At 37.9% G+C, this 25,771-nt stretch overlaps 1 protein-coding gene across 8 annotated transcripts in view; it reads left to right on the top strand.

Moving 5' to 3' along the window:
* The first annotated feature begins 9,473 nt into the window (after window positions 1-9,473).
* The window catches only part of LOC108045327 (fasciclin-2), a 71,917-nt gene continuing 55,619 nt past the window's right edge, over window positions 9,474-25,771 (top strand). For all 8 annotated transcript variants that reach the window (XM_017124613.1, XM_044461128.1, XM_044461127.1 and 5 more), the window contains exons 1-2: window positions 9,474-9,645; window positions 12,527-12,815. In XM_017124613.1, coding sequence (XP_016980102.1) covers window positions 12,734-12,815 — 82 coding nt within the window. In that variant the 5' untranslated portion in view covers window positions 9,474-9,645; window positions 12,527-12,733. The remainder of the gene's footprint in view (window positions 9,646-12,526; window positions 12,816-25,771) is intronic.

Genomic DNA, 25,771 nt, shown 5'->3' with positions numbered 1-25,771 from the left:
TATAGCCGGGGTGGCAGATTACAAGCTGCCAATCCACTTGTGCCACATGGTTCATTGTTCGAGGGTTGCCCGTGTGCCCCTTTTTGTACTCATTTCCTTTTGTTTTTTCCACCATCGAGTCCATTGTCCAGGACACGTTTTTTTGGGTGAAACCTAATCCGCTTAGCGCACAAGTGAGTGATGAGCTAAGGGACAATAAACGATCCCGAAAACTGATCATGACGGATGACGACGGTGTACAATATGCTACAAGAACTTTATTGGATGATAATGATAGCCAGCTAAGTATAAGCAACGGTGTATGTATGCCTAATAACTCCGGAAGGCTTTCAAATATTAGTTGTCATCGTTGTCTTCGCTTGTTGGACTCAATTCAGGCACACTAACCCCATCGTTGGCATTGCCGGTTTCATCCCAGTAAAGAGATTCCTCCAACTCGGCGAAAAATATCAAGTTCAGTTCTAGTTCATGGCGCGAGACCTCTTCTTCAAAATCAAAATCATCGGGACCGACATCAAGTGAGTAATTCTGCATGTCTTTGTTTATCTTGTGGCCTTCGATTTATGGAGTTGGAAAATTTCGTTTTATTAGATATGTAGAATCAAGTCGCAGATGAGTTTAGGACCTTTTTGTTTGTTGACAAATGTGTATATGCCAACTGGATTGAAATCTATAGGGGTATTCAGGGGTATATATAATGCATATTTATAAAATTATTTATATTGAAATAACTTTAATGTAAACAAATCTGTTAGTTTTCCCTCCTTTAAACTATTTTCCTTTTTGTCACTATGAATTTTTAACCTCTAGTCTGTCATTTGGTATATGTTGGAAACACTATTTGAATATATGTATCTGTCGCTAAATCCGATTATCGGAAACGGAAGAGGCCAATTCAAACAGAGCCGAACCTGGTTTTTGGGTTCTGGTTTTCTGGTTCTGGGTCTATGGTTTTTCGGTCGTGGATTTCCGCCTGCAATGTGTGGTGTTGGCAAATAAGAGGATATGAGGCCGATGTGCGCAAATGCGTCTTACATAATCACACGGCGTACCGCGGCCTTTGTTTCGCCTTTGTTGGTTTTATGACCGTCGCGGACACAAAGGAAAAGCCGACGCGTAACAGAAAACCCCGAAAAACTCGTAGACAAAGCGTCGAAGAAAATCGCTAGAAAATGCCACGCGGTAATGACAAATATTGACATTTCCTTTCAACGGGGGGGCTGCACTATGCGTTTTTCTACCCGGATCTCCAAGCCCGTAACCTTAAACCCAAATTTCGAAATAAAGGCCACGCTTTCATCGATAAATAGTTCACAAAACTCCCCGCCTAGATTAGCGGTTGGAAATTGGATGGCAACGGGCAGGTTCCATGGCCACAAAAACGATCCGATTACGTTCACACGGTTCTTGTTCTCATTTTACGGCACGGATCTCTGGTTTCCCGAATTGAGGGTTTCCTAATTCTTGGTCAAACTGGTCACATAGTGACAGCTAGTTAATAAAAATATGCTGGTACTTTCCGCTGATTAGTAATAAAGTAAACAATTAACTATATCAAAACTGTCCAATTAATTGAGTTTGAACTATTGAAAAGTAAAGGAGGAATTTGTTGATACAAGAGAGAACTGCCCGAATGATTGAAGGGCAAAATTAAAAAACAGAAAAATAAAATAATTTAAACGAGCTTTTAGAAAACAAATAAATGCATCTTTAAAATATGAAGAATCTGCAGATAAACAAATTTTTCATCCTAGCCTTTTTCAAATAAAGCCTTAACATTGATGAACAGAATTTCTCAAGTTTAATCTCGTGCAACATAATCCTTAACTTTCCCTGAAAAGGCGTTGCTATTGTCCTGCCACTCAAGGATTCAAAGAATGAAAGCCGGTGGCCTCAGGTGAAATCCCTTTCCATTGACCACGACACAGCGTCCTTCCGAGACAACCAGACGAAACGACGCCTTACCTAACCAAAAGCTAATAATTATGGCTCAAAAAATGTCAAGCCGCAGACGCAGGTTTAATACCCTGTAAATTTAATGGCTAAAGTTTTTCAAAATAATTTTAAATTTATTTTTAATTTTTTTTTAAATTCTGTCCATCTCATAAATAAACTTGGAATTCGTTTATTCATTTATGGTTGGCCAAAATTACATTATCCGGTTAGTTTATTTTTTAAACATTTTTCACAAATTGAAAATTATAAAAAATATCGAGCCAAAAAAAAAACAAAGTATAAACACAGTTTTTTTATAAATTAAGCCACAATCATTTTGAAGTAGGCCACTTTGAAATCGGAGGTCTGCAAGAAAGTGCAGTTTTTTGCCACTTTTTTGCAAGACCATTTTTCAAAATGTGAAGAAAATCGATCCAAAATTACAAACCAAAGTGTGAATGCAGATTTTTAGTTAATTAGCACACGATCATTATAAGACATACCATTTTGAAATCGGACTTCGGATATAAAAAATTATAGACTTAGAAATGCAGGTTTTGGGTCACTTTTTGGCAAAGTCGTTTTTCGGAAATTTGGAAATGTGAAGAAAATCGATCCAAAATTACAAACCAAAGTTTGAATGCAGATTTTTAGGTAATTAACACACGATCCTTTTAAGACATACCATTTTGAAATCGGACTTCGGAAAGAAAAGTTATGGACTTAGAAGTGCAGGTTTTGGGTAATTTTTAGGCAAACCCGTTTTTCGGAAATTCGGAAAGGGTAACCATCATCAAAATGTGAGAAAAATCGATCCAAAATTACAAACCAAAGTTTGAATGCAGATTTTTAGGTAATTAGCACACGATCATTTTAAGACATACCATTTTGAAAACGGACTTCGGGTAGAAAAGTTATGGACTTAGAAGTGCAGGTTTTGGGTAATTTTTAGGCAATCCCGTTTTTCGGAAATTCGGAAAGGGTAATCAAAATGTGAGAAAAATCGATCCAAAATTACAAACCAAAGTTTGAATGCAGATTTTTAGGTAATTAGCACACGATCATTTTAAGACATACCATTTTGAAATCGGACTTCGGGTAGAAAAGTTATGGGCTCATAAGTGCATGTTTTGGGTCACTTTTTGGCAAAGCCGTTTTTCGGAAATTTGAAAATCGGTTAATCATCAAAATGTGAAGAAAATCGATCCAAAATTACAAATCAAAGTTTGAATGCAGATTTTTAGCTAATTAGCACACGATCCTTTTAAGACTTACCATTTTGAAATCGGAATAAGGGTAGGAAAGTTATGGAAGAAAAAAACAATCTCTAAATGGCTTTAAAAGTGTTAAAATCATATTTTCTTAAATACTTATTAAACACTAGGTATCTTGTTGTTGGAATTTGCCATGGTCTCATTCAATTTTTTCCTGCGATGAGCAGGGCTCAGTTATGCGTTTAATGGCAACGCATTATCCACACATTCCTCGGTTGAGAAGCCCTAAATTTGCACAGCTCCCGGAAATGTTGGCATGGGAATTATTTTGTTACTTTTTTTGTTCACATACTGCCTATGGCTATATGGCCATACAGCCATTTATATATATGTACATACATACACGTGGATAAAATGTACATAGCTTCAAAGTAACATTGTTGGACCGCACCACATGCAGACATACTTTGTGTTTGACCACATGGCATAATGAGTGGCCCGGCAAAGGACAAAGGAAAGGAGCCAAAGGACTCAGGTGGGTTTTCCGCCAGAAGGTGCGGGTGTGTGTGGCAGGATGTCTGTGGTCAGGATACGGCGATTGCCCCCGCCATTCGCTTGAGTAGGTGTAAAATTCGAATGCTATCGCCTCTCTTACCCACTGTACTGAAAAAAATAATGGTGCAATTGGGAATACCACAGGCTTGATAATTGCCTACTGCCCGTTTTTTGATTGATAGCCTCAATTTCGGCAACAAGAAGGATAAATGGTTAGTCTTGAAACTAAACTAAACCAACCTCGTTGCTGAATAAAAGAATATTTGAGAGAGCCATCCTAGCAGCCTAAAAAAATATTTAAAATAAATCTTTCCAAACGTCATGTGAATCAACATTTACCAATAGTTTCCAGAAAGAATATTATTTTGTTTTATAATTAATTATAGGGTTAATTATTAAAGTTAAGTAAAATATTATCGGACTCACAGAAATACTTTAAGTTAAAGAATGAAATTATAATAATTTAATAAAAGCACCGAATATTAAAAATTTGAATGATAAATATACTACACTACTAATTTAGTAACTGGAATATCCCAAAAATATATTTGAAAATTCCCTTTAGTTCAGTATATAATATATATTTTATAAACTGAAAAACACATGTGAATGATGGGAAGCACGCGACTTGGCAACGGAGAAACAAAAAACCAGGAGATTGGGGATGGGTGTGTTGGGTCATTGTTTTGTTTGTTTTTGGTCCTTTGGTGGCGTCTCGAATGTCCTGCTCACATTGCAAAGCGCGGCAAACAATACAAAACAAAGGCCTGTCTGGATTAGTGGACATATCCGGGGTCCTTATTTGCCCTCGAAAGTTAATTAAGGGTTTCACAATCTATGCGGAAAATGTCAACGCGACCAGGGAAAGTGAAAATGGGTATCCCCCGTGCATTGAACCGCAAATGAGTATGAGTTCGAGTTCCAGACTCCAGACTCACCTTCTAAGTACATATATGACCACCACCCGCGGCGAAAGGATCATAATTAGCTGCGGCCGACGCTAATTGTCCTTGCCACGCCCCCTTTGGCCATTGTTCACATATTCCCGGGCTTCGAATTCTTCGGCCTCCCTTTTTGCCTGTTTTTAATGCACAATTTCGAGGGATTATGGCACCTACACTTTGGCTCAGATTGACTGGCACTTGGTGATTGCAGATGCAATTTTACCAATTTGCTTACGCCCTCAAAAACGAACAGAGCAATTACGATATTCACCATTTTAGAAACATCATATTTGCACATTCCATTGAGTTCTAAATATTTTATTTTGCATCTCGCAGAGCAGCTGCCAAAATATGTGCAATCAATTTTTTCCGGAATGATAAAGTTCCAAAAAACAAAAAAAAATCTGATATTCCAAATCATCAACATTTTTAAAACAAACGGTCAGTTTGCGATAACAAGTTTCCCATGGGACGCATTTTTTTGGCGATTTCCAATGAATGCGTTTATTTCAACTCTCCTAAAAGACCGGTTACTTTTTGGAAGCCTTATCAACTTCCATTTAATTTTGTCAAATTCCATTCCCGGGGACTTTTAATTCTGTCCTGACTTAATGAATATTTGCTCGTTCCCTTTTCCTTTAAAAACTTTTAAATACGCAAGCGAAATTCGTTCAATTAAATCAAATCGTTAGAGACGCAACAGGAAATGAACTGGTCGCAATTACCGTTACCCAATGGTGACCCCGATCCAGTCCATCCTGCCCAATAACACATACTATACACCACCACCCCCTCCCTAAAAACCAATATTTCTATTTGCCAACCCCCCGCCGCTTCTTACGCTTAAATATTCTCCACACCCACAAGCAATAATTTTTGGCAATTTAATTGAAAACCGAAAATGGCAAAGTTCCCTTTTGACCAGCGGACGAAATGTATTTAAAACAAAGGGGCGGGTGTATCACCCTAAAATGTTCTGGGGTCGGGGATAGTACGAAAATCGGGGCACGCGTGCGCAACAAAAGCGGACAAATGGTCACAGTCACGCGCCAAGAGCTAAAAGGTCAACAAACAAATAAACAATCCATAGTCCGAGCAAAATAGAAATAAAACCGGAGTTGGGGGGATGCTGAAAAATAAGGGTCGTCTATGCCAAAATCGAAATGAGTCGAATACCTAGCATAGTTTTTCGAATTTTGCGGTTGCCATTTGGTCGGAAGTTGGGAATTTCAGAAGAGGGTTTATTTCTTTCTTACTTGGGCTCATTAAAGGTCAACTGTGAAAATATTTTATGTCCATTTATTGCCCTGATGGTTTAATGGGGCCATCTCCCAGGACCAAAGAAGGTTCATCAACTTGTTTTCCTTTCTGGTGTGTTAAAGGATATTTGTGGGGAAAGGAGAGGGCAATTTAAGTGGTATAATAATAACAGAAGGGTTCCATGTGCACACTCGACAAGTTGAGGGGTTTCCATGGACATGGAAATAAATACTCATTAACTCATTTTCGGAAACCCAGGGCTTAAAAATAATAGACTGTTAGGAAAACAACAGAAAATAACATGTATTACAACAAAATAATATCCTTTACCTTTTTACTTCTTCGAAAGAATATTCATTTTTATTTTTTAAATATATTTAATTAGCAAGTAAAACATATCAACGTTATAAATTTTAAATAATGTGTAAGTCAAAAATAATAATAAGTAAATTATGTGCTTAAAAATCATGTGGCAACAAAGGCATATTTCACAAAGCCAAATTAAACAATATCCTGAGGAATAAAACCATTAAGATTCATTTTTTATCAGAGGGCAAATGCATCTTTGATTTCAGCCGTCAAAGTCCTGGGAAATGAACTCATACGGCGAATGCTTAAATATCAATTAATTACTGTGCATCCCGACGTTGGCACTTCGGGCCATTAGTTCATAAGTGCAACAATATGTCTATAGATTCACTCTGTATCTGTATCTGAGTTATGTGCTTTGTGTGTTCGATTTTAAAACCATAATTCATCATTTTGCCCGCTGAATGGCTGTCGTTCCTGTGCACTAATGATTTCCCAACTAAAGTTTCTGGCCAAGGCAGAGATTGAGATTGAGTTTTGGTCTTCGGTGCAGACAAAACCTGTCAGAAATTGAGCAGTAAGACATAGAACTCCACGGTTCTAATTGCCTGTAGAGTTATTAACCATTTTGAAATGATTTCGGGCTGCGGTTACCGTCATTTGAGAACATCTTCTTGATGCACCACGAAAATGCAGGTGTTCACCGCCGATTTGAACCCAAAATACCGAACACCGAACTCGATCCAGACTACAAATTGGAACTGAATTGCGGAGATGGCTGGAGGTTGATTCGAGGACCACCCATCTGAAAACTCAATCGACGGCTTCATTTGTCTGGCTGGCCATCAAATCAGGTAGCAGATAATCGGATATCGGGGTCACAGGTCAGGAAAACCATTTCAAGTCGGTCTGATCGGGTTATCACCATTGTTCACCTTTTCCCATAATTGTTAAATAATTGCAGTGCTCAAGGGAAAATCGATTTTTTTTTTAGGCATATTTCCTCTTGCGGTTTATTGTTTCAAAGGCAAGTAATAGGAGTACTATCTAAGCATATATCTCTGCCAAAATAAAATAATTTTCTTTGTGTCTTTAAAACATTTAAAAATATGTTTTTAAGCTAAAAAAAAAAGCCTTAAATTGTTAAATTTTTTTCAGAACATTCTATCAATAGTCAAAGACAACCAACTCCTTGTGAATTTGTAACCAGAATTTTCCCATCACTCCCGGCTTGGGGTCAAAGTTCGAACACATTAGCAAATTAAGTGTGAAGTGCGATTGTCACCACACTTCCCATAGTCCGCCGTTTAATTCAATATCCATCTGTGAAAAATTCGGAAAATTCGTGCGGCAGTGCGGCGGAAAAATGGAAATAAAATTAACACACTTCAAATCGGGCGAATCGGGTGAATCGTATCGGGTTTTGTGGGTGGAAAAAGAGGAAGACACAGAGCAATAAATAAAGCGCAGCGAAAGTGCGACATCAACGACAAAATAACAATCCAATAAATCACTTATTGGTGATTCGGGAAGGGGGTCTGTGTCGCTATAAAGATATATGTATATCCCTCCGTATAGGGTGATAAATTGCTCCGTCACACACACGACACACGAAAACAAAACAACAATGATAACTGCAGAACACATCGCATTGGCATCTATGCATCTGTCAGATACGCAATTTCATTTAGTAAATTGCACAGAACGCATTCAAACGTAACTGGTATTTTTTTTTGTTTCTAACAAAACGGGGAAAATCACTCCCCTCTCGTTGCGACTTTTCCACGGTTTTGGTTTGTGAGGTTAATTGGCAGCGTGGCAATTAAACAAAAAGAAGTTGTTCGTTCGAATCTCAATGTTGCACGGGCAACAAGTGTTCGTCGCCGAAATGTTGCCAGTCGGAAAACCGTCTCGCCTTTTCCCCCGATTTTCCCAAGCATTCGTCGTTTTCTTTGGCAGCAAGATCGTAAAATTAAATCCCGAAAATAAGACATCACACTTGGTTAGTTTCCCCCAAGCGAAATGTTGCAAGAGGCCCGAGCAACATGCTGCGCACTTCGAAGGATGTTGCGAGTGTGGGACAGTGGGACCAAGAGATCTTATGAAGGTAAAAAAAAATATGAATAAATTAGGATGCTTAACATTTTCACAATATAACGTCATTTAGTTCCATATAACTTGAGAGTATCGTATCTAAACTGTTACACCTTGGCTTCTTGATAAAATAAAATTTGCGTAACATATGGTAAGCTTTTTTAACTACTATTTTCACCGCTTTTGTGCCCCCAATGAACTAGTTATCATTTTTAATGATCCGTTCTTAAAGTTTGTTGACAAGCCCCACAAAGATTGAGCAACAAAAAACGTGTCAAAAACTCGACACCAGTCACTCGTAAAAGTGACGAAATGCGGCTTAAGTGCCGCCGCCCAGTTTCTCCGCCCATCGCCATTTGACCTTGCTGACACACGAGAAAAAAGGGGTTAAGTTCTTCGTCGTTTAACGGTAGCCACTCTTTCTCTCTTTTCCCCTCCAGTGAAAATACATCTTGCGAATAATGAAAAAATATGCTTATAAATCCGCTTACATTTTTTTGTATTAACTTTAATTAATTATTAATTAAAGGATTCGCACAATCTTTAGTGCCCACAGTGCCTCTGTTCTTTCTATTTCTCTCGCTTTCTTACTTTGCAACATTTTGAGTCTGCTGGCAACATCAGAGCTGCAACTGTAAGTAAGCAATAAGAAGCAGATGCGCATACTGCGTAGCAGATAATAAAAAATACATGTTTTTTTATGAAAAGGTTTTAACTGCTTCATCAACTTGGATCACTGAGTATGATTAATAAATTTAATTGTATTCTAAAACCTTATTTAGAGCATTAAAAAATTATAATCAACATTTATGTTTTTTGCATATGGGCTAATAAATTATCTTAATTTCTAAATATTAAATTGGAGCTAAAGTTATTAAGAAATTAAGAGACAACTGATTTGATTTAGATCATACTCCTGATGTAGTAATCTGAATAAAGTAACAACAAATTATCTACATCCCAAATTCCAGATAAATATTCTGCCACTTACTAGTCTTTCTGATTAGGTTAAGGCTAGGACACAATGTTTTTATATGTCCACTGTGCGACGCCTGCGCTGGCGCCGCTGTCGCTGCTACTGCCTCTGCCGTTGTCGCTGCTGCTGCTGCCTCTGCCGGCGTCAGTGGCGGCATTTCGACTTGGTTTTGCGGACGGTGCTTTCAGTTACGTTTCGACGGCCAACGCGTCGAGTGCTCCGCTCTCAGCCCTCGAATTCAGAAATTCAATATAATTCCCACAAAACGCTCTCTCGCGCTCTCTTCACTGTCTGTGTTAACGGTCGTGGCGCGTCGCGTGCGTTTGTGTTAGTGTGCCAGTTAAACAATGGGAAATTGGTAATAACAAATAACAATAATAAATTCCTATTACACCATAACTTGGCCACCAAAAAAAAACGAGACAGCCAAAATTCCCTAAAAAACCAAAAATAAACTGGCGACATACTTGTATCTTTTTTTTCTAAACTTTTTTTGGCGTGTGACAAAAAAAATACAAAAATATGAGACCTTCTCTCTCCCTCTCTCTGTTGTTTTTTGTTTAAGATTCCAATGAGTCACGTGTAAATATTTTTATTTTTCCATGAAAAATTTCATAAAAATACTATAAAAACCCTTTTGAAAACTCCCTCTAAAATGGAGTCAGAAAAGTGCATGTATAAAAAAAAACATCAACTGAAAAACAAGAAAAATAAAACGGAAAACAGGTTTTTGGGCCCGCTTCGCTGCCAACTTTGTTGTTGTTACCAACAGTGAGCGCTGGAAATTGACTCACACTTGCAGCTGGGCATATTAAAAAAAAAAATATAAACATAAATAAGGAAAACCTGGAAAAGTTGCCCACAACTAATTCGATATGTTAACAAAAAAAAATGCCACAGCAAAAGATGCTCAAATTTCACATCCAATTTGTGCCGGTTTCATTTTTCTCTTTGTCTGCCAAAATCGCCTTTATGTCCAAAAACAAAAGTTAATTTCGTTCGCTGTGGCTTCTGGTTAAAGTTTTAACGTAATTAAATATTTGTTTAAACTGTTGAAATGCCAAAACTAAAGTCAAAGTTTGAAAATAAATTTCTCGCTCTTTCTCGGTGCTTATTTTAAAAGTTTTTAAGCCTCACTTTTTGGTCATACAAATTGCCAGTTATATCTTCATAAATTGTTTTTATTAGGTTTCCTCAAATTTCACAAAGTAATAATTAAATGTCTAGTGGAAAATATGTACAGGACATTTTATTTTCTCTTTAAAAAAAAAGTTGATTTTGCTATTGGAAAATATCATATTTAAAAAGAAAACTTGTTCATACATTTGGTTTTAGTTAAATATTCCGTATATAAATCTTCCTTAATTTTCTGCAATAATTATAAATTCAAGACCATCCTATTTTTCTGAGCAATGTTAACCAATCAACTTAAATCGGGAAACCCCCGAAAATGTAATTAAAAATTTTCGGCCCAGTCGGAAGTCAAAATCAAATCATTTGACATCAGCATTAATAATTCACGAATAGCAAGTGGAAAACTTCTAAACTTTTATGCAACTTGAACAGATTGCCAAAAATTCTCCCGCCATCATTTTTGCTTTTAGCGCCTTTCCTCTTTTGCAAGTTTCCCATTATAATTAGCGTTTTTGAAACTTTATGAATATTTTAAGTCTGCTTGTCGAGTATTTTGTTAGGATGTTTCAATTTGCCAAAAGTGAGACAAAAGCTGATGTGCTAAACAAATTCCCAAGAATATTTTGCGTGCCGGAGACACATACGAGGTTTTCTAGAAAAAAGTCAAGGCCTGCCCTAAATATCGATTACCCAGTAACTGTAATAACCTTAAGCCAAATGAGAGGGGCGGTGAGAAAATCCCGCTGTGGAAAGTGGGCGGGATTAGTTGCAAAGACAAGCTCGCGGAAAAGCAGAAACAGTTTTCCCTCGCTTGAATGCCAATTGTTTCAATTATTATTTCAATTCTCCTAAAGATTTTATGGCAATTTCAGTTCTATTAATATAAACTGATATGGATTTAATAATGATTTTTTCGTTAAAAGACTAAGATGTTTTATTGAATGTATAGAGCTTTTATATCTTCTTTCCTTTTAGTCATTATTTTAAAGTCATGTTTTGTAAGTGACACGGGCTTAAATCATACAAAAATTTTTTTTTTTTTTTCATTTTTAAATTTTAACCGATTTTAAAGAGTTATGACTGTACCGTAGAGCTCGTTGCAACTCAAGGACATTTGGAATAGGTGCAACTTCAGTGTGTTCGAAAGTGGGGGAGCGATTCGGTGGGGCTAAGAGGGAGAGAGAGAGAGCTAGCTTGAGTCACGATTTATCGGAGTGACGAAAACAAATAGGTTCTCATAGCATAACCCACCAAGAAATCGCTAATCGAATTCGCTCTTTTACTCTCTTTCGTAGAGATAAGAGATATGATATAGTCTCTCTGTCTATATAGTAATCTCTTTCACCCACAAGATAACGATCTACGGAGTCACAATTTTATTGAAAATATTATTAAGAATGAGGGACCTGTATTTAAGCATGCAGGCCCTCCGTTCTTCCCTTACCTTGTTTTGAACCCCCCCCCTGTCTGTAGTCCACCCTATTTCCTTCCCGCACTACGTGTTTCGACTGCTGAGAGGCCCGCAATTTCCGTTACAAAAACTGGCCAACATGTGCGAAGTCGGCAGCGAAGCAGGTTTTATTTTTTCTTGTTTTTTTTTTTTTTTTCTTGGGTGCCGCCAACTTTAGAATGCAAAGGAGACAAGCCACACACAACACACATATAACACCAAAATCCATTCGTGTGCGACGCGTCTTCCTCTTCTTCTCACCCATAAATGCCAACGTTTGCCATTTGAATCAGAAATGCTAAAGTTATGACAAATACCAAATGCAGATGAACTTCTCATGCTCAAACTGTACATAAAAAGTCGGTTAAAAAGAGTTATTAAAAGTTGTAAGATAACTTGAGCTATTAAATTGCATTAATCTTAATACAATGGTATTATGAGGACTCCAAATCATAAAAAAAAAAACACGAAATCTGGGATTTCATCTATTTTTTAGGATCCTTGAACCAAATGAGCTAATTAAAAATTATATTTTTATAGTAAACTATATAAATCTCCAGATTGTGGAGTATGCAAAATATCAAAAACATAAATCCACTATCAGTACCTCACTAATTACATTACTCTTCCATTGTTCTTTTTTATATTCTTGCAGATTCACACACCTAAACAGCTACAAACATCTAAAGACGAAAAGTGTTAACCAAATATTTAATAATTTGTGCAATCACTGGCGTCGAAACAAACTGAAATTTTTTAATAATTTTTTTTCGTGTGCAACCGTAAACAAACCAAAGAAGTTAAACGGAAGAACTTGGGAGCGGGAAAATCTACGACTACCAACAAAAAATAAAGCGATAAAATGGGTGAACTGCGAAAATCGCTGCCGCTGCCTTCAATCAGCGTCTTTATAGCTCTGCTCCTCTGCTGCTGCTCTTTAATAGGTGAGTAACCGATAAAAACGCTCCCAAAGTCCCCAAGATAGGCCGTTCCTATTTGGTATTATAATTAGAAATGGGAACCAAAGGCACAAATTGTGGGGCATATGAAGTTTTAGAAAGAATTAGATTTCTCTCTTAAACCATCTTTGTTTACCATATAAAAACTAGTGTTTTTCCTTTTAAATAAAATTATTAAAGTCTTCAAAGAACGTTTATAAGCCAAGACTGTTTTTGCAAGTTTTCTTTAAGTTGTAAAACCTCACAAAAAATAGGAAATCCTGAAGATAATTTCTAGAACGAAAATATCTGTTGTATCTGTTATATTATAAAATGATAGTTCATTTTTCCACTTAGATCTTAACTATCATTCTAAAAATTGACAATTCATTAGCTAATATACCATTGTAACCCAAGGCAAGCTTATAAACCCAGAATTACGACAGCCATAAGCACTCCAATGACATCTTTCAACTAAGGTCTGGCCCAGCTTAAATCCGCTTATCAGTGGACAGGGTCATAATATTTTTTTTGTTTTTGTTATCCCACGAGATCTAGGCAGACAAATTACCTGAGCACTTGCCGGTTACCTGATGCCATGGACGACCCTGAAACGATCGCGCTACGCAAATAGAGACCCAAAAAAATAAAAAACAACATCCTAGGAAATCTAAAATCATCATGTTCCTTATCACAATCTTCCGAAATTCTAGAGTCAATATTTGTCTTACCTTAAAACAGACTCTACGAGTTATGGTATCCGAATCGTGGCTGGTCAAATATCGTAAATTGTTCAGTGAACATAAGAGAACTACAAACGCATCTTATCTCTAATTCCGGCACCTGACTTTGGAGCAGTACAATTTGGGCAAACATTCGTCTAGAGAACTAAAAATATTGCGCAAGAGTCACCTGTTAAATAAGACCCGGTTGCTAAGAGGATCTATAAGATACATATTTTAAAACATAGATTTTAGATTTTTACCTATTTTTTGGGCTTTGCATTTAATTCTTTAGTTTTTGGAAACTGGGAACTGTTAAATTGGGGTCTCTAAAAGAATTGTAGAGAAAGGCATATATCAAATTAATCAGGTAAATTCTTCAGAGATAATCAGCTAGTTAAGCTTAAAAACAAAACTAGTTTTTATGGAATAAATGAGCCTAGTTTAACGGAACAAAGAGAAACGATGTCTAGATTATTAATTAATGGATAAATAATAGGCCACAAAAAAGAAACCAAGAACGAAACACCAAAATTAGTTAATAACACAAGGAACCAGACTAGCAACAAATTGAAAGCTATATCAACTTGGCAGATTCATAATTCAGACAGTTTATAGTGTCGCTAACTTCTCGAGCGAACTGTAAAGTCCCGCGAAGAATCCAAAGTCGACTTCCCAGCAATTACCGCATCCGGTTTGGACCACAAAAGCTGGCGAGGCCTTTTAAAATGTTCTAATACCACAGAAAGTCGAATTTAATTAACGCCTCTTCTTCTCCCCTCCGAAATCTCTCCTTTTTCTGTATTTTTTCCCAAAGAAAAATCAGCAAGAGAAAAGATAAAAATTGGTAAAGTCATTTCAGGATGACTCAGCCGGTAATTGATCATGTTTTGGGATAGCTGGAAAATAGTATCTTTATATTTATCCACAGGAACCACTCTCTTGTAGAAAGTGGGAACAAGGGGGAACTCTTTTGTGGTCAGCTATGCTCTAATTTTCGAGCAGTAAACTTAAAACTTTTTATGTTGTTGCCGGTCGCTTTTTGTTTGCCGTGCTCTAAACGGCAGCTTGTTCTATATATTTTTTGTGAGAAAAACACTTTGAAGAAAAGCTGAAGAAAATGGTTTGAGCGAAGGGTGGGGGGGTTGTGCTAAAGTAGAAAAAAGGGTGGACAGTCCTAATTAGCTAAGCCCGAAACTGGCTTAATTGGGTGCCGCTTTCACTTCGGCCATCGCGCCTGGGAAAACTGTCAGTAAGACTGTTCGTCATACCATTAATGGGAGATGAGGGTCCCGAGATGAATGGAGAATCCAAAGGGACAAAGGGGCCAGCAAAATCTTGAGAGCTGCACTCCATCTTTTTACTAGTCTTTTAAAACAGAAGCAACTAAAGCTGAAAAATATATACCGAAATTATATTTAGGTTTTACTCGTTATAAATATCATAACAAATTCTTTGAACCAGTTATCAGCTAAATAAATATAACAGCATTTACATACATACATGTATATATATGTGAGGACGAGTCACGATTAGCACTTCCTATGGAATGCCAATAATTTCGGTTGATTTTGCCAACAATAAAAAAACGTGTTTTTAAAATTTATGTAGATTTTTTGCCAACAGCTTTGTTATCAGAACACAAGTTTGAGTTCCAAAAATTTGAATTTTAAATTTTCGTATCTTCATCTTGCAAAAACAAACGAAAACCAAATAAAATACCATACATACAAGATATGAAATTAATAAAATGGATTTTTAAAGGAAATAAACCTTTAAGCACCCTTTAAGAACTGGCATAATTTTGCATTCACTGTTCATTTACTGTCTGTATAAAAAGAAGAAACTGAGAATTCAGAGAGGGGTCTTGAGTTTATAACCCAAGCCCATGAACTCGACTTGGTACTTCTTCCTCGAACTGAGGACATTCTCAGAATTCTCTGACTCATATCTTTTTGACTTCTCTTAGTCAGTCTCTCACGTCCAGAATCCCCCGATCCCCCTTACTATCCACCTTTGTATCGAGGAGAAAGAGACGGGTTGATGGCTCTAGAAAGAGATAGGAATGGGGAACATCAGGTTGCTGCTCAAGTTGTTGCCTGAATGGGACAGCTTATGGTCAAGCGGGCAACTCTTGAGTTCTTTCTTTTCTTGTCTTTTGTGCCACTTGACAAGACAAAGATGGAGCATGGCGAAGAAAGAGAGGGGTGAGTGGTAGCGAAAGAGAGGGGGCGATTGTAAGTGAAGGAGTGGGGGTTGGGGGGTAAGGGGAAGGCAGGAAAAAGGAAATTCCAATTATGTTGCAAAGTCTGGCCGTGCGTAGAAAAGAATTGTTGCCGCTTCTTGTTTGCCTCTCGCTCACTCACCTTCTATATCCATATACCCCCAACCCCATCGCTTTCCTCTTCTCTTCACGATTTTCCCTTGCTTTTATTTTAATCCAGTAATGCCCGGGAAGACTTGCATTTCGCTTTAATTAATAAAACAAAACATTTCGGATGGGACAGCAAAACAAAAGGATTCAAGTGGATTGCAGAAATGATAATGAGCTGTGCTGTGCTATATCTCCCTCTCCCTGTCTCCTTATTATATAGGTGCCAATCTGCGAACGATCTTTATGGGCGCTCGATTTTTCCATTCGGTCAGAAACCCGAAATAAACTTCACAATAATTAGCAGGCTTTGTTGCACAAAAGCCAACCCGAAACCATTTAAATTAACTGCAAATAAGCTGGAAAACCCTGTGAAAGAGTCAGGGAAAATTAAAATAACAAAAAAGGTTCAGTAAAAGTTGAATTATATTAATTTTATATTTTTTTAAGCCCAACCTTTGCATACACATAATTATCAGCGATATGTGTAAAAAAAACATGTACAAAAAGCTGAGAAAAAAAGAAAAACTCAAAGTTAACAGGGAAAAAATTAAAGAATTGAATTAGTGTGAAAAATATGGCAAGACATTAAGTTGCTTTTTCTTTTTATGGAATGCAGTGAGTGTGGGTAAGAGAGAGTTGGACCAAAAAAGTGAGGGGTTAAGCCCGCATAATCCCAATGAAGCTTAAACAATGAGTCGGGGCAAGACAAGATACATTCCTATATATATGTATATAAATATATATATACAAAAAACGACAGCCAGAAAACAAAGAATGCACAGAAAATACAAATGAAGGATTGTGTTGTTAAGCCACCGACGACCCTCGCTTTTCCCCACTTGGATTTTTCCATCTTCAAGTATGATGAATGAATTTTAAATTAAAATTCAGACGAACCACAAAACAAAAAACGGTTGGGCCACATGTGTCCCAGGTCCACCGCCCGCATGGCGCCCAATCTGGGGCCCCACTTAATACGAACCTCGGATACACGATAGTTAACTTCTTTTAAAAATGACCAAAAATAAATTATTAATCTAGAAATCTAAAAGAATTTTTAGAAATTTGATTTTATGACTTGTATGATCCTTCATCTAAAAAGTAAAGAGAAAATATCCGTCTTTCCCAGAAAATAATTTGCACAAGCCACCTGACGCTTCGGAATCCGAATCCTTTAAAAGTTGCTAAGAGATCGAGATCTTGAGAGCCCGACTTTCAGAGGCAGGAAACCACGACCCGAGACGTGCCGGGCCTAATAACCAGCCAAAATTGAGTTATAACCAATTGGCAGCTACTCGATTTGGGACCCATTCCTTAGGCCTTCGCTTTCCTACCTGTTTTTCCATCCTATCGGATCCAAACCATCTGGGAGGTGCACAGGTAACCCGATGACGCCCCGGCATACACAACTAATTGCTAATTGGATTATGTCTTGCTCGAATGGGAGACCATTACAGGGGAGGGGGTGGTGGTCATTGGCAAGAAAGGGAGATACACACTGGTCACATATATAAAGAAATAAGGGAAGTGAGGTTAGGTCATTGATATCCGCCTTTGGCCGTAATCCAAACGGTCATCGGTAGCCAGACGAACCTGAGGGTTGATGTTCGGAATGTTTTTAATTGACTTGCCCCATTGAAATTGCTTAACAATGAGATACAACCCCCACTTCTTCTTCTCGCCACCCATGTGTGTGTGTGTGTGTGTGTGTTTGCCTGTCTGATTGCGGCGTCAATTGTCAATTTTTGTTACCTTCTGTGGCCGTCCGCTCGTCGGGTTCTTCTAATTGGTAATGCAAAGTGCATGGCCAGGTCCCAACTTCTACCGTCTCCTCATGTCCGTCGAAATGTCCACGTGTCTGTCCGTTTGGGTCCTTTGTTTTATTTCCTCTCTCTCCTGTAAGCCGCACCCTTTATTGTCTCGCATTTGGCTTTTGTTCTGTCGCCTGGTCGTTTAATCAATTCGTTTCTATTTCGCATTTTTCAAGTGTATTTCTATCACTGTCCGTTCGAAGTGTATCTGTCCGCTCAAGGGAGAGATGTTTAAGAGAGATGTTGCTCAATAAAATCTGGAGTTGCATATTTTATATATTATAAAATTTATCCTCTTTGGTGTTATCCTTGCTTTAGTTCAAGTAGTTTTGATGTATTTTAATTTTTAAAATAGCTGAAATTATTGTACTATAGTTTCTTAGCTTCAAGTAAAACTGTGTACTTGATTTTAAATTCTGTTCGGTCAAATTGTCTTCATTTGGTTTTTGCTACGGAGTCGTGCTCCACTTTGCGTACCCTTGATCCTCGTAATTCTCCCCTCCCCTGCTCGTCGTCACTCATTAAATTTCCCACACTGCAAATTGAGTGACTTCCACTCCCACGAAAACCCCCTTTGCACCTTGCTGCCCTTGGCAGCCAGCCTCTCGTCCTCCCAATACCATTCCATCCTCAAAAGGCCATCCCATCCGCGGCACTTATCTTGCCTCTTGCCGCTTTGTTTTTTGTTTTTTTCCCACCATTAAGCCTCAACTATCAGCGGCAGCTCATCAAGATGTGCACAAAACAACGAAAAGCGGCAAAAAGTGCAAGCATAAGGCAATTCCCTTGGTCTCCCCCCTTTTTCGCCCCCCTCCCCCTTTGCACGCCACCACTTCCCGCTGCTTTTGGCAATTTTCAGCATTTAACCAAATAAACCTCTGCCAGCAACGCTGCCTGCCCTCTGCCCTCTGATTACACTGAACAAAATCAAAAGCTGAAAAAGTACCAATAATTATAAAATTAATTTTTATTGTCTCTAATATAAATTTAATACTAAGTGTATATGTTAACAATTTATATATAATTTGATCTTAAAAATGACCAAAATAATAGTATTTTAAATTGATCTTAAGTTTTATATACGAAGTAAAAACATTTACATTTTTTCCCAGTATCCCTCAATTTTCTCGCCCATGCTGCTCACTGACATTCATATGATGTGCTCAGTGGCTTCCCGCGTCATTATCAACGTTTACCCCTTCCGCGCCCACTTCCTTTCCAGTTCCAGACCCCCAAAACATCGCCCCCCTCCCCCCTCCATGTTCCGCTCTCGGTTTTGCCTGTTCCTCTGAAATGGGTTGTTGCAATGAAACAGAAATCGGATTGGGTTTGGGATTGGGATTGGAAAAGGTGCTCAGACTCACCTGGGCACCCAAATTGTTTTTTGCCACATTGCATATATTTTTGCTCATCCTCTCGAATTGCACTTCCCCAGTATTAACTGGATTCTCCAGTCCATCTAGAACACTGAGAACAAAATTGTATACATGGACTAAAGTCCTAAACTAAACCAATTTATAAGTAATTAAGTCCCAAAGAAATCTACAGTTAAATAAAACTGAAAAATTGGCTATATAATAAATATATAGCGCAGGGAAAACTTGTCAAAGAGTTTGTTGATGAACTAGTTCTGAGACTTGAAAATAACTAGTTCGGGAACTTAGTTCTTTGACTGGAACTCCACTTTTGAAACCCCTTTTTCACTCCATCATCGGTTGGAAACCTCTTGACTGAGCCGTGTGCCGGCTTCATTCTCATCATTATCCCACTCCCAAAGTTACGAAAACTTTTCAGCCGACGCCAAGTTGGCTGGGGGCCTGAGAAAACCCCCCTCAGTCACTGCCTCTCTTCCTTTTTTTTTGCGCTGGGCATAGTTTAGCGTAAATTTTCATAATTTTATGGCAATTTTTCACATGCGCATTCGCAATGCGGCCAACAAAAAGGAGCGAAGAAACGACCAAAATAACAACAATCCCCCCCACTTTCGACCAGTCCCCTCTTTTCGGCGCCCTTCTTTGTGTTTGCATTTTAGTCATGAACTTTAAAGCATTTGTCATGCATAATTTGAGCAGCAAATGTATTGGAAAGAATTTTAAATTGATTGTTATCGTTGCGTTGCTGCAGGAGGATGGATAATGCACTCGGACTTGGATAATCGGACATTAGTCAGTCGCCGAGAGTACAGAATCCAGAATACAGAACGTATAACCCCGCCGAGGGGCAAACAGCTTTGTCAATAATTAGCTTAACCCATTAATAACCGAAGAATGTTGTAGCAGCACAGCACAGCACAGCACAGAGCAATGGGAAACTGAGTCAGCAAACCCAGATACTGCTAACGGGGATTATATGTCTCGGGAGGAGTGCGGGAAAATCGGGGAACCCGGTGGACAGCCAAGATTAATGATGGCCTTTACCTTTCCCCGAAAGAGATGGCCGGAGAGAAAGCGATGCTGGGTGATTTGATGTCTGCTAAAAGTAAAAGTTCATTCACATTTCTTTGTTGCAGCCAAAGTTCTTCTTCTGCTTTATCCCCATCCTTTCTACATTACCCTTTAAATCGGGGCTTTATAATATTTTCTTAACAAAAAGAAAAATTTTGCAAGTGATTCACCTTGGTCCTTTTGTTTGCTCTTATCCAAAATCATCAATCTGTATTACAGATCAGCTTAATACTATCCCAAAAATGACAAAGAAACGTTGATTTGCAGTGCCAATACTTTTAAGCAGGAATTCAATTTTATTTATAAATATTATATAACAAGTGACGGAAAGCTAGAAATTCCTTCTTTATTTACAAATATTTTAATTGTAAATGAAATAAAACGTAATTAAAGACATTAACCGAAGAACCAGACAGTAAACAAAGATATGTCGGCGATAGTTTGCAACTTTAGCGTATAACAAATTGTAAATTCTCTAAATTGTTTAAGGAAAGTTGAAAACTATTGGTTCGACACCTGATTTACGATTTTGGAACAACTACGTGAACTATTTAGAAGTATCAAACGCCACTTTTATAAACAGAAATTGTTTAAATTCAAGATTACACCCTGAATATATTAAACCAAAAATTCCAGGGTATCCGTAGCTGGTGCTCTTTTTACTCGGAAATTCCAGGCTCAGGACAGAGTCCCATAACTTAGGGAGTTTTATCTCTGGACTTGCAGAGGCGCAGCCTCGGATTTCCCACTTTCCGCCAGTGTCTGTCGTCACTTTTGGACTTTACGTTTTAAGCTCTGCAGCAAATTCTGAGTAAAGCGCATAAAACACTCTTACACACGCACCGACCAAAAACGAGGTTGGACTGACTGATGATTAAATTCCTGTGATTCAGCTTTCTTCGAGCTGAGCAAATTTTTTTTATTTTTTATGGACTCGAAGCTATTAAAACCATCGTGTGGAGCGGCTTCTTCAAATTGTTTTTAGGCCTGAATGCTGAAATGTGAACCGAATCGAGTTTGTTTCCGATTGGTTTGATTAATCCCGAAATCGGAAAAAAGGTCGGTAAAAGAAGCTTTGGTTTGTTTCAGACTTTTTGCCGATTTATTTTGAATTTGATGCTGTGCAAGTGAAGCGATCTAACTTAAGCTGTAGATGGAAAAATTATTTATAAACTGCAGAGATAACACAATAAGGGAATTAATTTTCACAGACATTTTACAACAAATATTAATGCAGATCGCTTTTTTCGATTATAAAATTAAGAGCTCTTCTATTTTTTACGGCCTTTAAAAATATTAAAACATTTTTAGCAGTAAAAGTAAGAACTTTGATTAATTAATTTCTAGGGTAGTATTTGTCTCTTTTTGAACAGTATTTCTCCAGCTTGTTAGTCGAACTCGGGTTATTAGTTCCCCTGGTTCCGAATGCAATTGTGCGACATTGTTGACGGTTGTCGGTTGTTGCCGCCCAATTGCTAATAAACGTAATTGCCCCTGCGCAATGCCAATCCTGTAGATATTCCGTTCGATCCGTGCGAATAATAAATTTGGCACCGTTAAAAGGTGCCTAGGGGGATGTATCCTGCCAGGATATGTCCAAGTGCCTTCGCCTCTATTGTATTATATATTCCTATATGTTCCCCCCTCTTTGTTGTGTGTTGTGTCGGTTGACATTTGATTTCTGACGCGTGCCGTTTTAACGACAGCGAAATATGTGTGTGTGTTTGTGTGCAGCACCATGGGTTAAGAAGGGGCCATCGGTGGGTTAACGGGGAGTGCCACATGCCCTGCTGGTTATTTTTGTTTTTACGATTGTTTTAATTCTGTTTTGTTGCAAACAAATAGGCGGAAAATTTTAACGTACTGCAGGCATGCGTTCGGGCCATTTGCCCCCTGACTCGGAAAATATTAGATGCGTTGCGCGTGTTGCGGCCTCATTAATTTGTTTCTAGATTTATTAATTATTCAGTTGGATTTTTTTTTCGCCATCCGCGGATAGTTTATGCGAGTCACGCGTGCCGAGTGTTTACTGTTGAGGGCCTCTCCCCGGTTGATCATTTCTGGGAATTACAGGCGTCCAGAGGGTCCTTGGAAAAGTCTGGTAGTTGAGTGGCCATAATTACTTCCCTATGGCTTCATTTCGACCAACTGTTTCGAAAAGGAATTTCAGAATTGCAGAAAGTCAGCCAGAGAGACCTACTAATATGCAGGAATTTATAATAGTTTATAATATGGTTGTGAGGATAATCATTATAAATATTTACTGCCATGTTTATCACTTACTATATGAAGAGATCTGTTTAGAACTATGACTAATACGTTCTTGTTTTTTTCAATTTTGTTGTATCATCCCTTTTAGTTATAACTTATCTATTTTCATCTTAATATTTTCTACACCATTCATTCTAACGACTTCTAGTAAATATATTACATAATTCCATCCCTTCAATTTCCACCCCATTTGACTGCTCATTTGCTAGAAATGGTTTTTCCTATGACATCGAATATCTTGTAGCCGGTCCAAAAATAGATGCGTTTTGCTGACAGACCTATGCGTTTTTACTCGTGTAGCAGTATTATAGTGGAGTTTTATTTGTAAACCATTAGTGCAGCATTAATTTATATATTTCCTACCAGTTCTCCAGTGCTTATAACCCTCTGATCTGCAAAAGACCTTTCACTTTCGAGATGTAAGCGTTGTCAAGAGGGGGCGTGGCCGAGTCGTTGTGCCTAATGATGTTGAAACGACTTCCTTTGCCTGGTTTTTTCGTTGTCAATTTGTCAACAGGCAAGAGACTCGACTGATGGTCACCTATTTTTTTGTACTTGTTATTTGGAGCCCCTTTAGCGGAAGTCGAACAACTGAGCACGACATTTTGCACTCAATGAATCATAAATGTTTGCTTTTTTGCCCTCCATCCTTTCCTGACTTTTTTACACTCGAATGTTTTTTACCTTAGTTTTTTGTTGTTTACCGTGTTTTTAATTCAATTCGCTCGCATTTAATGCAGCCAGCGATGCGTGCAATGTTTAAAGTTGTTCCCGCTGAAAAGAACCAACAGGTGTTTGACTTGTTTTCGATGCCAACTGATGCATGAAAACACTGGATAGGCATTCGATATTTGTATGGATATGGCGACAGGTGATAGGGTATAAAGTTACTCAGGAAGTTCCACTTTGATGGGAAGCGAAAGTAAGGGAAAAGTGCCAGATAAATGGTTTATACATTGGAAATTAATATGAAATATATATCAAGTTAATATGAAATATAAATCAATTTTAATTTTTTAAGAGTAAAATGTAACATCAAACTAAGTTACTTAGATAAAGACCAAATGCCATAAGGATCTAGTTATACCCTGTCCTATGATACAATAAAACTAATTGAAACAAAATGTCCCATAAAAGAATTTGAGAATTCAAAAACAAACACAAGGATCACATCATTATAGGCTGTTTTAAAAAGAGTGCCAAAGACAACAAACAGATATTATGGGATTCCATCTGGATTCCGCTTGCATTTCCCACACTACTCCCCACAACTCCCCCCAAACTCTACAGATATGCCATGATATATGGACCGCAAGTGGCTTTTGTTCTAGGGATGCCAATTATGCTGCAAGCTGCTTTTCTTGGGGGGCTTTCCCTGTTTTTCCGAGGAGGGAAAACCCAAGTGACGGCTGCTCCCCAGACGGCATTTAAATGTATCTCATGGTTATGCTCGCTCTCCCCACAATTAGTGTTCAAAAATAGCATGCAACAGTGGCAAACTCGAGACGACATCGATCCAATTCTAAATACCCCACACCCCTGCCTCTTGATCGTCTAATGGCAATTCGTGTAAGTTTTCCTGCCTCGGCGACAGTTGGCAGTTTGTTTGGTTTAATTATTCAAGCAGATAGCGAAGCGCATCCAAATGAATTTCAAGCTGCAGCTGCAGTTTATCAAATGCTTCAATCGCTCCGCAGACAGCCAACTGACAAAACATTCTCCAAAAACTTAATTACTCATACATCCAGAAAAAGAGTGTAAAAACTGGAGAGAGGAAAAGCCAACACAGTTTTCTCAGCTTTTTTCTTTGACTTTTTTTGGTCTAAGAAAAAAACTGTGAAAGGAATGCCAATCTCAATCAACAAAATTGAATTGCCTCAGAGCTGGCAAAAGCATAGAAAACAGATTTATCCAATTATAAATGAAACAGGAGATGTCGCTTTTTGAGCTACAAAATTCATCCGGACTTTTAACAAAGAAAAATATATTTCTTGACTTGGAGAAATTAAAAAATGCATGAAATTTTAACAAAGTAAAAACATGCTATATACATTTTTCTAAGCCCTCTACAAATTTTCTTTTAAGACAGTATAAAACCGTTTTCAAGGCTTAAAGCTACAGAAACTTCAAGTAAGATAAGTTCTTTTTAATCAAAGCACTCTGATAACTCAGGAAACTAATAAATACTTGGGAAATTCGAATACAATGGGAATAAATGGAGGACATAACGAAGCACTTTAAGCCCACCTCCTGATTTCCGCCCCTTTTCGTCACCGCCTGAGCAAATACAGCTGCGAATAAATGAAACGAAATGAAATGAAATGAAATGAGCAATGTTAACTATCCTGTTTACATAATATGTCAATTAAAGGCGCAACATCTTGGGGGTGGCAAGATGGGTGGGTTGGAAAAGCTTTTACCCAGTCTCCTCGGATATTTATTTATGGCCCGCTGCGATTTTGGCATAGTTCCTTCGTTATCGCTACGCCCCAAAAACATTATCTATAGGGGGTTAGCCAACACATATTAATTTGATTTCCTCTTTTTTATTATTATTGTTTTTCAGGCCACATAAATCAGAGTGCGCGGCTTGACAACTTTTTTGAGGGTTGGCTGCCTGCCCGCCTTCCTTTGTCTAGTCCTTAAATCAAAATTCAAGTTTTGTTTCTCTATTTCTATATTTATCCGGCAAAGCCCATCCACCCCCGAAATAAAAATAAACCGCCACTGCACTTTGCCAAATTGCGAATGTGATTTATGCGGCCGAAAAACATTTCTTGGCAGCCTGTTAACACTTCATTTAAGCTGAAATATCTCTGCAGCACCAAAAAATAGAAAGGAGCATTCCAGCAGCTTAAGTATTTCAATTAGTTGGTCCTTTAGGGGTAGCTGTCACTTTGTCATCATTAGACTGATATTGGAAATGTATACCGACCCCTTATTCGTTTCGAAAGTTCTATAATTGTTGTTTACAATTCAATTTTCCACAAACCCCAACTCCAAAGTGCGGAAATGAAGTGGATTAGGCGAAGGAGATTACAAATGCCATCAAGTGGTCGTTGTCACGTGTTCAAAGATTATTCCGGGGGATTTTCATTTTGGTTTGCCTCAACGCAATGCCGGAATTAAGATCTCCAATGGGCTCTAAATAATAAACAATTCAATTAACAGGATGTCGGTAATCTGTACTTAGAAGGAGGAAGTGGGTTACTGAATAGAAAAGCCTTTATTAAAATCCACCGACTTAAAAAGAAAATAAGTTTTTCTTGGATTTAGAAATCTTTACCAATAAAAGCTCCTAATAAATTTAAATAAATAATAATGGATTAAGAAAAACAGG

Source organism: Drosophila rhopaloa, unplaced genomic scaffold (genome assembly GCF_018152115.1).
Source record: "Drosophila rhopaloa isolate 14029-0021.01 unplaced genomic scaffold, ASM1815211v1 contig_3, whole genome shotgun sequence".
Lineage (NCBI taxonomy): Eukaryota > Metazoa > Arthropoda > Insecta > Diptera > Drosophilidae > Drosophila > Drosophila rhopaloa.
The sequence above is the reverse complement of the archived record's forward strand: the minus strand, read 5'-3'. Positions and strand labels throughout refer to the sequence as shown.